At 45.7% G+C, this 12,743-nt stretch overlaps 2 protein-coding genes across 2 annotated transcripts in view; one reads left to right on the plus strand and one right to left on the minus strand.

Moving 5' to 3' along the window:
* The window catches only part of LOC309684067 (E3 ubiquitin-protein ligase ARIH2-like), a gene marked incomplete at its 3' end in the record, with an annotated part of 32,328 nt that extends 30,099 nt beyond the window's left edge, over positions 1 to 2,229 (minus strand). Inside the window, exon 1 of the mRNA XM_082500029.1 lies at positions 2,136 to 2,229. The remainder of the gene's footprint in view (positions 1 to 2,135) is intronic.
* A 238-nt stretch (positions 2,230 to 2,467) lies between these two features.
* LOC309684068 (mitochondrial carnitine/acylcarnitine carrier protein) lies at positions 2,468 to 12,152 on the plus strand. The gene is made up of 9 exons (XM_082500030.1): positions 2,468 to 2,792; positions 3,501 to 3,593; positions 5,512 to 5,639; positions 6,779 to 6,869; positions 7,835 to 7,952; positions 9,176 to 9,248; positions 9,819 to 9,928; positions 11,365 to 11,489; positions 12,006 to 12,152. Exons 1-9 carry the CDS (start codon positions 2,688 to 2,690, stop codon positions 12,066 to 12,068), a joined length of 906 nt encoding a protein of 301 aa, XP_082356156.1. The 5' UTR covers positions 2,468 to 2,687; the 3' UTR covers positions 12,069 to 12,152.
* Positions 12,153 to 12,743: the final 591 nt, after the last annotated feature.

The raw sequence follows: 12,743 nt of genomic DNA on the forward strand, positions 1-12,743 counted from the left end.
AACTTCTCAAACTCACTCAGATCGTCCCACACACCAGGGACAGAAAAAAAAACCAACCCAAACACTAGGTCCATTTGCTATCTCAGCACATAGTGAGGCCTGTCCAAGCAATGGGATGGTTTTAGATAACTCAGTAGAATAATGGGCCTTCCTGGTACCTCAGCAGTTACATACCAGGCACTGAGGAGGAGGCTCAGAAGTGTGCAGAGCCGTTTCTCTGTGCCACTAACACACTTATTTGAACAAACAGAGGAACTGTTTGCATGGGCAAATAGGATATATCAAGCAGAAAACAGTCTGCAGACTGGATGACTATTGTGACTCCTGTCACAACATTCTTGGAAAGAACTCCTTTCCAGCATAACTGAATGTCAGACAGACATGCGTGAAGAGAGAGGAAGACTAAAGCACAAGCTCTGTGGAGAAAACAAAGCAGGATACTAGGAAAACAAGGAACAACTCACCTCACCTAGTGCCCTCATGACCCAATGATGAATACAAATTCTCTGAATACAAACCAAGACAAGACAGCAAATACTTGCTAATGCTAGTTTTTAAGACAATAAAGATGTTATGCTCAAAAAAGAGGGTCAAAAAACCAAACAGTATTTAGATTATACAATTACCATAATCCTAAAAATCAGATTATAACATTCTAACCCATATTTAGATCACTTTCCTACCCAAGGGACGATGAGGCTATTCTTTACCACCTTCATCCAAGATACTCCCTCATCTTCACTAACGCTGATACCACTTAATCCCCTCTCTTCCTCCAGCCTCCTTTGCGGGAACTTGTAAACACACCCGGCCCTACACTCTGCTGCTTGTCAGCTCCAACAGAGATGGCCTCTTGCTGACTCCTGCTTTGCAACACAATTCTTCTTAATAAGGTCTCTTGAAACAAAATACCTTTGAATATGCCACGATCAACCTCTCTCTGACCTCATCACTGCCAGACACAGTAAATTACATTATCCCACCTCATACCTTTTCCTCCTACATCATTCTTTTCTGCTTTCTTGTCCTCTGTATCTACCTCTGTAAAATTTCTCCAGTAAGTGCTTTGCAGGATACTCCTACATTTTCTGTCCGTACTTCACGGTCATTTGAGACAGCTTTTTCTTCTCACCTCTTTATTGATAATTCTGAAACACAAAAAGTCTAACTCAAGTCTACTTATCTACATAAACTTCAAATGGACTGACACTCTCTTTTCTCTGCAACCATCTACAATCCCAACTCCACACTTGCTATCAATGTTAAGTGCATCTTCGTCTATGTCATTCAAACCTGTAATCTGTGGATCATCCTCAGTTGCTTCCTCACATACGCAGCATACACACCTTGCTATTCCCTTCTCTACTGAGGTTTTCAATAAGATTTTTTCATCCCAGGAGTAAGAAACTAGAACAATATCCCCCATCCTTTTCACCACAGATGACTCTGCAGAGACCTCCTTGCAGCCATATCACACATCCCCCGTGAATGTACATGCTCTCTTCCCACCTCCAAGTCTTTGTTCTGACTCTCACGACTGCCCTGTCCTTCCCAACTCATATAATCCATTTCATTACCGTCCTTTCCAGTCACCATCACTTTTAACAAGTTATTCTACGTGTACCTACATAAGACTTGCTTCCACGGGCTCATGCTGAAAGGTATCCAGCTCGTTTAAATTACCTCAGGGCCGTTTCTTTTGTAATGGGTGCAAGGCTAAATCCTGTACTCGTCCCACACAGCCAGAACACCGCATACTTGCGGGAGGAAAGCCCAGGAAAACCAGGGGAGAGAAGGGAGCTGTGGAGGAAGAGCCCGGACGGCGACGGGGCGAGGAGGGAGCCGGCCTGAGAGCTCACGGGCTGCCGCTTCTCCACCGGGCGGCCCGACTTCGGCACCGGCTCCGGGGCGGAGCGCTGCCGGCCGCTGAGCTGAGCGGAACTTACAGAGAAGTGGCACCGCATCCTTCACGCCGGGCTCGCTCCGCCCCGGGCCCCGCCGCCTCCCGCTGAGGGACAGGGGCCCGGCAGGCGGCGGCGCTCACCGAGCGCCCCCGGCTCCCCGCCACCGCGGCCTAGGCCGCCCCACCGGGATCCCCCACTATCCCGCCCCGCGGCCCAGCCCCTCGCACTTACCGGGCGCCGCGGAGCGCAGCCGGGCGGGGGAGGCAGGGAGCGGCGCTCCGGGCTCCTCCTGCCGGGCCGCCACTGCCTGCACGCCGGAAGCACCGACCTCCCTCTGGCGTCACTTCCGCCGGGCGGGGCCGAGGCCGCCACCGGGCTGGGCTGGTCCACTGCGCTAAGCTGGGGGGGAGGGAGGAAACAACCGAACCACCGGGGGTGGTGGTGGTGGTAGTGTGGTGTCGGACCGTCGGGGCGGGAGCGCCCCAAGGCGTCGGCTCAGCGGCCTTAGGAGACGCTGGCGGCCCAGCCTCGGCCGGTGCTGGATGACAGCACCCACCGCTAGCGAGCCCGGCACCGCGGCGGGGGCACGGCCCGCCGCCGCCGCCCCCGCACCGCCGCGGGCAGGGGCCGCCGCTCTCCCGGCCTGCCCCGCGCTCGCCTCCCCCGATATCCCGGCGTGCCGCGCGGCCCGGCACTGGGGTAAAGGTCGCGGGGCGGAGGGGGCGGCACTGGCTCGGCGGGGACGCAGCGCCCCGGCCCCGTTCTTCACCCGCCGCTGCCACCATGGCGGAGCAGCCGCAGCCTATCAGCCCCGTGAAGAACTTCTTCGCCGGCGGCTTCGGGGGCGTCTGCCTGGTGTTCGTGGGGCACCCGCTGGACACCATCAAGGTGAGGCGGCGGGGGGGGTCCAGTGCCGGGCGGCCCGAGGCAGCCTGAGGGGAGGGACTACGCTTCCCGGCGGGCACTGCGCGGGGAACGGCAAGGCTTCCCGGGGGCGGAGGGGGCACTACACTTCCCGGCGTGCACCGCGGGGGAGGCGGGGCCTAGCTTCCCGGCTGGGCGGGGCGGGCCGTCCGTGTGGCGGGGCGCCCCCTGCCGGCGAGGCGGCGGCCGCGTCTCGTCAGCGGCCGGTTTGTAGTAAAACTTAAGCAAAGGCGCGTCGATGTTGCCGGTGCTGGAAGGAATGGAGGGCCCGAGCCCGTCCCATGAGCCCCGTGCTGCGGCGGGGGGCCCCAGGCGGCCCCGGGTCGGAGCGCGGCCGGGAGTGAGCCGGGGGTGGGGGGGTGGGGGAGGGCAAATGGGGGTCCCGAAGGAAACTGGGAGTGTGTAAGGGAGCTGAGTGGTGGCGCGGCCTGAGTTCTCAGGTGGGGTTATGATCTTGACGTTATCCCAGCAGTTAATGATTTAATTATATAAACTATTAAACATGTTAAAATTCAATCAGTGCAAAGGGCTAAAGTGATGTTAATCACTCCACCAATATTGTAAAGTCCCATCACAAACTTATTCCATAGTAGTCACACAGAGGTGTTCTCTGAATCAAACTTTAGGTAGTGATACTTAATAAAATAATGTTTTCCTATCCCTTCTTGCTAGGTCAGACTGCAAACCCAGCCGAAGCCACAGCCTGGTCAGCCTCCACTCTATTCTGGGACCTTTGACTGCTTCAGAAAGACTCTTGTTGGGGAGGTACTGTGTTAGCATGTCATCTGTGGCGCCTGCCAAAAATATCAGTTGTTCCTGTACGTCGCAGGAATGGAATTGTGTGGGAATGTCATCTCTCAGAGACTATAGAGTTCTTGGGTTATCAGTTGAATTGATTCTAATTAAAATTTTTAAGCAGATCACAAAAATTGGGGAATACTTAGAATCCACGTGCTCCGGGTGCATGTCTCTTTGTTTTGTTAGGAAATGCTTTTGGTTCAAAATATCATGGTATTAATGTCTGAAGTTATAGACTGGAGTGAATATTGGCAGTTGTTTGCTGGCTTTGTTGTTGTAGTCCGTGGTATTTGGAGTTCTCTCTGGAAATCCTAAAACAGGCAATGAGTTTTGTTGATACAAGCAGTTATTTTTACTTTCTTCCGTAATGTATTATGCCATCTATGAGAAGGCAGAGGAGCATTAATTTGAGTTAATAGATTATTTGTTCTGTCTTCTTCAGAGGTGGACAGTGGTTTTCACTCCTGAATCAGCCATATCATGTGATTGAACTATAGTCTGTTTTGGTTTTAGAGAGGCACGTGGCCTTGGTTTAAAGACTTAAAGTGATATAGAATCCAGTTTTCTGCTTCGTAAGTTTTCCCAGCAGCTATTTAGCATTTGGAAACAATGGCTATAAAGCCCAACTGTTTGTTTACTAGTCTGAAGTGTAATTGCTAACTACTGGATCGTGTTAGGTAACTCTGTTAAATGAAAGATCTGTCTCATATCTGAAATCTACTTTCATGAAGGTATTAACAGGTTGTTATATAACCAAAGTAAATCTTGCTTCCCTGGTCTCTCCCACAAAGCGCTGAAATGCTTTGCTAGCTCTGAATCCCTTGTGGTTTTTAACACCCCTGCTGAAGCACGGACGTCAGAGCCGAACCATAATAATAGCCTTGTGATGTGAAGTTCAAAAGTAATGCTGCCTCTCCACTCCTACTCAATACTCATCAGTTTCTGTAAGGAAAACTATTAAACTTCTCTTCCAAAGCCTTTTGTTTCCCACTGCTCATGGGAAGATTGAGCAGGAGTGTCTGATCTTTGTCAGCCAGATACAATTTCATTACAGAGTCAGTTTGCCTGTAAGCGTACAGACACATACTGGGATATACTGATTTATTTGGGGGAGGAAGGAAGGGATGGATGGGCGGAACATCAAATATTTAATTTGTGCATGTAGCCTTTATCTAGAAGGATGACTGTCCTTTTTATTAAAAAAGCTTCCATTCAAAGGCAAGATAAACAAAATAAATGCTACTGCTGGGGTCTGCATTAGAATTTTTCCATCTGTGCAGTGTGATGAAGGGAAACATTGGGAACGTAAAGTTGCACGGTGAAAAAGTTTTGACTTGGGGAAGGAAAGGAGAAAAAATTTCTCTTGAACTCGTTCCAAATTGAGTTCGTGTGGGGAGTGAAGTGGTTCAGTTAGTCTCACTGGCTCTTCCTTTATCTAAAGAGTGAATTCGATCCAGCATTTTCAGGCTCAGTGTCAGGATTTTACACTAGTGCATTTGATAACTGATTAGTAAAGCACATGTATGGGTTTGTATGTATCTGAGAGAGAAGACTTTTAACACAATCTATTTAGGGTCATTATTCAGGTGGCTTTTAACTTAACTTCCTCTTACTTGAGATGTAAGTACAGGGTGAACAGTATTGGAACAGAAGGGTGTAAGTGGTGCCAGTGTTTTCCAGGAAGGATAGCTATTGTCTGCAACAGGCCCCGAGCCTCAGCTAAACATGTGTAATTGCAAATGAACAATAAACCTCATTATTCCTCTGATTAATTTGACTGACTGATGATACTAACCTGTATTGCAGCCTTTTGCTTCTCAGTAAGTTGAAATGTGTGCGAAGTCTATGCAAACCCAAGTAATTCTTGTGGTAACGTTTCTTGCAGGGAGTCCGAGGCTTATATAGAGGAATGGCAGCACCTATTATTGGAGTGACACCCATGTTTGCCGTGTGCTTCTTTGGATTTGGCTTGGGAAAAAGACTCCAGCAGAGAAAACCTGATGATGTTTTGACGTGAGTTTCTGAGTTAACCAGACAGTTGGGAAAGGCACCCTAAGGCTCTTGCAGCCTGCTGTATTTGTGGTGTAAATTTGTCTCTTCTCCCAGGTTATAAATACAGTTCTAAAAAATAAAACACTCGTGTGTTTTAATGCCTCTGGAAGCGTGGGACTGATAACACAGGCTAAAAACAGACAGCACGTGGGCAGGTGCTATTCAATTCCCTTTCTACGCAAGAAAGAGCCATTAAGGAACAATTCAGTTTTAAATGAGTACAGTGTGAGTTATATAATGTTTGCCTGCCAACAGTCTCGCTATTAACAGAAACTATAGGAGAAATAAATTCATGGTCAAGCAGTCTTGACAACATTCACAGGTCTGAATGGTCTGGAAGATTTAGTGGGAATTTAAGAGTAAAGAAAGGTGTAAGAAAGGGAAAACCTGAATACAATGCCATCTCATCTCTTGGGCAAGTGGAGAGAAGTGGGAGGTGTGGGATTTGGTTAAATTGAGATGTTGGGTCATCTTACTAGGGAAGGTAGCAGGGGACTGGATGTAAAGATCAAGTTTATGATGGAGAAACTCAGCTTGTTTAAGGGATTTCTGTCATGGAGACTTTGCCACTTGAAAGCAGGTGCAGAATGTGTGGGATGATGGCAGGTTGGTAGGACAGACTTGATGGTGGCAGAGGCCAAAGGAGTGAGGGACAGAGGTTACAGAAAGGAGGCTCCGGGCAGCACAAGCAGGAATACGTGTGGAAGCTGGGGACATACAGGAGAGTGTGGAGACTGGAAGAGGAGGAGGCTGTTGAGAATAAAAATGAATGGGGAATGCCGTTTTTTAAAAAAAAAAAAAAAAAAAAAAGGGGGGGGGGGGCGGGCAAGTAGAAGAAATATTAGCAAATACAATGAATGTGAAGAGCTGAGATATGGTTGCTGTGGGAACCAGCACTTTAAATCTTAGAGATCTTAAATGCTTAGCACTAATTACATATTGATGAGGCACTCCTGCACTGATCAAAAGCAGTGTATGCATTTCTAGTTCCACTGTAAGCTTTGTGTGGAATGGCATCATCTGGTGATACAGGGGTCTTTCTGCCCTTCATTTCCTACTTACTGCGTTGTGTTAGGGTCTCTTCTGTTTCCTCGGGGCAGATATCCTCAGCTGTTTGCTGCTGGCATGTTGTCGGGAGTGTTCACAACAGTAATCATGGCTCCAGGAGAGAGAATCAAGTGCCTTTTACAGGTAAGACATTGGATGGTGGTGATGGGAATTTAATTTTAGGGACTTTGTCTTTTCATATGAGGAACTTCCTTGGCTAGTGTATTTACTCTGTTACAGTTTTTGATAGGACTGAGACAACTGTCATTTAATGCAACTGTGTCACGAAGAAGCATTGTACAAACTTACCGTGACAGTATAAGTACACGCAGCATTCATTGCTCTCTTCATTTTACAGAGCATAAGCCTTATACTATGTGGCATTATATGAGGCATCAGTGGATGCCTCAGTCCACTTCATTCTGAAAAACTGGACCTTTCCATACTTTGAAATTTAGTCTAAAAAAGCACGAAGCTTACTAGATCGTAAGACTCTAGTGTAAAGATTTTCTGTTACCTTGACAGGCTCCCAATAAGGAATGCATTTCAAAATACATGAAATAGTTTTCTAATGTTTGGGTGACTGTTAGCTCTACACCTCTGCCAGGGTTTTCAAAGTATTGTTGAAAAATGTAAACCTGAACAAATGAAAATGCTGTCTTCAGCAGAGATGGGAAGCTTTGCTTATTTCAGACTATGTTGAACTCGGTGTGGTGTTGGGTTGTCACATGTTAGTTCTGACGACATATTATCATGGAAGCTTTTATACACACAGAAATTGTTTGAATTTCACTAAACTATTTGAAGGCTACTTTTTGTCAGTGCAAGTGTAGAATTACCTAATTGACTTCAGTCACTTCAAACTTATGCTGGGGGGAAATAGGGGAGAATCTAGCCACTGTGTGGAACAATAAACATATCCTCAGCTTGAACAGGAGACCGCTGTTTGAGGAAATGTCGCGGAGGTTTCATATGCAGGAGTACCTGTGGAATGAGTATGTGCTCTTTCCTCTCTGGAAACATGCACGTGCCTTTCTAACTATTAGCTGAATGATTGTTCTCCAGCCAGAAACCTTCACTAGTCAGAAACTATCACTTTAATCCTTCAGATCCAGGCAGCTACAGGCGAAACTAAATACAGTGGCTCTTTGGACTGTGCAAAACAGCTGTACCGCGAGGCTGGGATTCGTGGTGTGTACAAGGGGACAGTGCTCACCCTCATGAGAGGTAACTGATGGAGATGTTCTAATGCTTCTTCTGCATGGGGTACTGTAAGATAATAAGCCTGGCATAGTATCATAGATCTCAGTGTCCCTTTAGCCAATCGGAGATGCTGTGTCACCCTTTTTTTTTTTTTTTCTTTTTTTTTTTTCAGTCTGCAGAGCTACTCCAATGCCTCAAAGGGACTGAGAAATAAACAGATTCTCAGTGAGTGAGGAAGAGATTAGATGACAAGGATCAGAGGGATATAGGAAGTAATTAAGATCTGAGAAGCCAAGAGGAATGAGAGACTTCAGGAGAGGAGCAGAGAGAACAAAGAGAAAAGAAAAATAGAGAAGTGGGCGCTTTTTTTTTTTTTTTTTTTTTTCTTCTTGGGAGAAGAATTATGACAGTCTGTGACTGTTGCTGTGTAGTGCTGACTGTTTTAAAAGATGTCATTGCAGCAGTTATGCTTTCTACCCACTTAAGTGTGGGTTATTTTGGACTGGGATGTCATGACCCCTCTCACAACACCACCAACAAAGTAATTGTGCCAGACACCAAATCCTTTACATGTTTTGGTACTTTGTCCTTTGAAAAGTGTTAGATTGTTTGCTGTACTGGGGAAATGTTTTCCAAGGATAAGCTCAAATTTCTGTATTTTGATACCTCAGTTTAGGGGTTTGTTCTGTCTTCTGCTTCTCACAGAAGTGTAGCAACTACCAACGTAGCTCTGGCAGTGTCCCTAGCCAAAGGCTGGTTCTCCAGTTTAGGCATGAGCTAAGAATGGGCTGCAGGAGTATCTTAAAAAAAAAAAACCAACCAACCAACCATAAACCAAACTGAAACCCATCAACTACAAAAAAAAAAAAAAAAAAAAAAAAAAGAATCATTAGAACAAATCGTGTGCAAGACTCTTGAAGTTGCTGAACTGTTCTGATCTGCTGTGCAGCAAAAGTCTCATTAGCTTACTGGCCAGCAAGGCAGGTTACAGTCTGATTTGAAAGCCTGCTGACAGAAGTGCTCGGCAACAGATATTTTCCCATTTCTTGCCTTTAGCACCTGCTGTCCCTGGGAAAGTTCAGGCTCCTCTGTCTAGAGCAACAGAAGATTTTATTTTGTTTGTAGAGTAGGTTCAGAAAAGGAATCTGGATGTACTTAGTGGTGTTGCTGAGCTGGCATGAGGCTGCTATGCCTTTAGGCTTCATTTTGTTTCCCACTACTCACAGTCTTTTTTGTTTACCCGCTAGACGTCCCAGCCAGCGGAATGTACTTCATGACGTACGAATGGCTGAAGAACATTCTGACCCCTGAGGGAAAGAGGTTAGTGAAATCTCATAGTCATCATTTTCTTAGCTTCCTAGATGCTGTTGATTAATCTCCCCAGTTACTAAGAGATTTAGAGCAGTTTCATCAAAACAAATAAAAAAAAAAAAAAAAAAAGTTGCTCGTCTTGTGAGTTGAGCTGTTTTGGTCTGAGGTTAACTGGCAATTAAAGTAGTACCAAGTTTCTCAGATTCTAACCTTGGATCTTATTAGCCAGGTAAGGAGTGCTTAAAGTAGGTCTCTTCACTTTCACCCCTGTGGGTGCACAAAGAGCTGGGGGGGTTTGTTGTTGGGGTTTTTTTGTTGGTTATTCCCCGGAGCATTTGTGTGTGTGCTGCTGAATGAAAAGATTTGAAGCTTTAGGGTGGAGTTTGTACATTTTGCCCACAGGACTCTGATTCTTGGAAACCTTGCTCAGATACTGCACTCTGTGTCTGTAGCATTGTGCCGCCTTCTGGCTGTCAGCCAGGCTGCCTCTTTGATTGTCACCTTAGTCAAAATAGATTACTTTTTTTGTTTTATTTAATTTTTTCTTTTTCCTCCCACCCCACCCCGATCCTGCCACAGTGTGAGTGACCTCAGTGCGCCTAGGATCCTCTTTGCTGGGGGCCTGGCTGGGATCTTCAACTGGGCAGTTGCCATTCCACCAGACGTGCTGAAATCCCGTTTCCAGACTGGTGAGTTGCATGCCAGCTTGTCACGGCCACACTCAGTGCAGTGCTCCTGGGAATGGGCTGGACAGCAATGGAAGGTGCCATCTGAGCATGGCATCCGGGAGGCAGCACGTCTTGAGCACACAAGTACATGAAAAACCCAAGTGTGTTCCTAGCTTTTTAGTTGGTTTCCTTGCAAATTTTTGGCAAATCAGGCTGCAGTTCTCTGTTTCTGCCTCCCTGTTAATATAACGATCCCGATTCGAGATACATGTTTTGAAACCTAAGCGCAGAAGTCATAATGATAGATCTGCTTCTGTTTATTACAAATGTAGTTCTTTGAGAGGTTTTGTTATTTCACTTCAGACACAGTTGTATAAATTGTAGCCTGTGCTATCTGAAATTTATAGTAATGGGGCACGCCTTGCTGAGAGCATTTATTTAGACTAGCAGATCTGCTCTTCAGTATCTGTGGCCAAGTTATACTGAGGATGGCCCCAGGCCTTGAGCTTCATAGAAGTTTGTCAGGTTTTTCCTTGGTTTCTCTGGGAGTCCTAGTCAATGAATATTTTTGGTACGGCTCTGCTTATTCTCTGTCTGTGGAATCACCTCTCTGTGGAATGGACGGTAACCATTTTTCTTGAATCACGGATCATGATAATCTAGTGCAGGAAACTTCTTTTCTTTTTTCTCTGAGTAATGGATGCTGTGGTTGTTTTATATCATACCAAGGGCTGAGTGTGAAATACTTTACAGCTTTGCATCCTTGTTCCACTGAGCCAATCCCCAGTGCTGCTGTATAGATGATGTGGGTTAATGGTGGTTCTGTTTAACTGGGTTGGTTTGTGGAGCTCTTGGTCAGAGGGCTGTCAGAGGTGGTACTTTTCCAGGGAAGTGTCAGGAGAAGGAAGAACTCGTTCTTTGAATAAAATAACTTCTGAGAAACACTTCAGCAAATCTGTGTAACATCAGCATTAAAACAGCCTGTGCTTTTCACTTGAAGTTTGTTGCTATTCTTGGCTGTAGCATGTGATAAGATCATTTTCTGTTTCTTATAAACAAACTTCATCAATTTTTATGTCTGACCTCCCTATCTCCTAATTGCAGCTCTTGGGAGAGCTGTGATCAGTGGTGCAAGTGACAGCTCAGACATCCAACCCTGACAAAAGTTACTCTTTTCTTCCCTGCCCCCCAATGAATTGATTAGGTAAATACTTTGTGGTGATGGTGAGCACCTTCCGTTTACTGTGTCTTTTTTGTTTGCTTGCTTTTGACTGAAATAGATAACTTTCCCAAGCAGATGTTTCACAACATAGCTCCAGCAATGCTCGAATTCTGGTGCCACTTAGATGGTATCGCAATGTGAACCTGTTGAAAAGCCGGGGCTGTTACACACATCGCGTTCTTCAGCATTTGTGACTGCCACACATCTTAGCTAATGTGTTCTGTCTCCCTTTCAGCTCCTCCAGGAAAATACCCAAATGGCTTTAGAGATGTGCTGAGAGAACTTATCAGAGAGGAAGGAGTTGCATCTCTGTATAAGGGCTTTACAGCTGTAATGATCAGGGCATTTCCCGCTAACGCGGTAAGTAAATTCTGATTCCAGATGGGTTTGGGGACCTGGCCACTCACGGTGAATATTTGCAGTCCGTAGAGGAAACGACTGGCTGCTTACTGTTGTACCATTTCAGTGAGATTCCTGTCACTGCAGGTGCTTTTGGCTCTTGGTGTCCACATTCTAAAAATGTACCTTAATCTAGGGGGAACGCCATGTAAACCTTCCTTCAAAGCTTTTCCTGAAAGTCATTTGTCTTATTCTGATAGTATTTCTTGTCTGATTGTACATCCACCGGTAGAAGACAGAAATGTGTTGATAAGTTTGGACTGTCTTCCCCTTCAATAGTGAGCCTAACGGAGTAGACGTTCTGCCTTTGTGTGAAGGGATATAGTAGTATTCTTGCCGCTGGTCCAAGACCTTTTTTTGTTCTCTTCCTCCTTCCATGTCAGCCACGTACGGTGCTTATAGTGCTGCATTTCAGAAACCTTATTTGGAATAGGTTCTTAGAATTCTTATTTGTTCTGTACATTCTCTCTTTTCCAGGCATGTTTTCTTGGTTTTGAAGTTGCTATGAAGTTTCTTAACTGGATTGCACCAGGTCTGTGAAGACTAGCAAGTCTTTGGAAATTAGAGAGGAGAAGGAAGAGAGTGCAAGTCTGCCTCAAAGGAATAAATGAATGATCACTTGAAGTTTCAGGAATGATTGCTTGCCTAATACCTTTTTGCCTTCCTCACATTCTTTAGGTGGTGCTATGTGCCATTCAGAAATGTAAGCTGTAGCTCTGAAACAGAGGTGATGATGAGTTAGAGGTGATATACCTGTCTTCTGAGCCGATGTACCACAGCAGTAATGCTGCCAACAGGCAACTCTCACTATTACACACACTACCTTAAGTACTTCCTCATGGAAGAAGGGGACACTTTGTAAAATGTAATTCTTTATTTACTGAAGAAACATGTAACTATTAATGCTGAAAAACTTCCTTAAAATAATTGTTTGGCAGTGTGTGCTTAACTCTCAGGGCATGAGTTAGCAGCTGCACACGCTAGTATCTACAAGCCATGTCAGATAGCATTCTCATCGCTTGTAGTTCTTGTTGTGGCCATTTCTATGTTCACAGTGGTTTTAATCTTACACGCATGTAATGCAGCAAACACAGAAGTAAGCAGGGGAGGCCAGAGCTACGTTTCAGTGGGTTGCAGGGTATTACAGGTAGTGTATCAGATCTTGTGCACTGATCTTTTCTGTGGAACTAGGAGGAAAATGAATTATCCTTAACA

Source organism: Vanellus vanellus (assembly GCF_965231255.1).
Source record: "Vanellus vanellus genome assembly, contig: HAP1_SCAFFOLD_1165, whole genome shotgun sequence".
Lineage (NCBI taxonomy): Eukaryota > Metazoa > Chordata > Aves > Charadriiformes > Charadriidae > Vanellus > Vanellus vanellus.

Bases quoted from the DNA above. Each gene is read 5' to 3' on its own strand.
- LOC309684068 (XM_082500030.1), top strand. From the start codon at position 2,688: ATGGCGGAGCAGCCGCAGCCTATCAGCCCCGTGAAGAACTTCTTCGCC. The intron at 6,870-7,834 runs GTAAGACATTGG...TTAATCCTTCAG, and splicing joins GAATCAAGTGCCTTTTACAG to ATCCAGGCAGCTACAGGCGA. The intron at 11,490-12,005 runs GTAAGTAAATTC...TCTCTTTTCCAG, and splicing joins GGGCATTTCCCGCTAACGCG to GCATGTTTTCTTGGTTTTGA.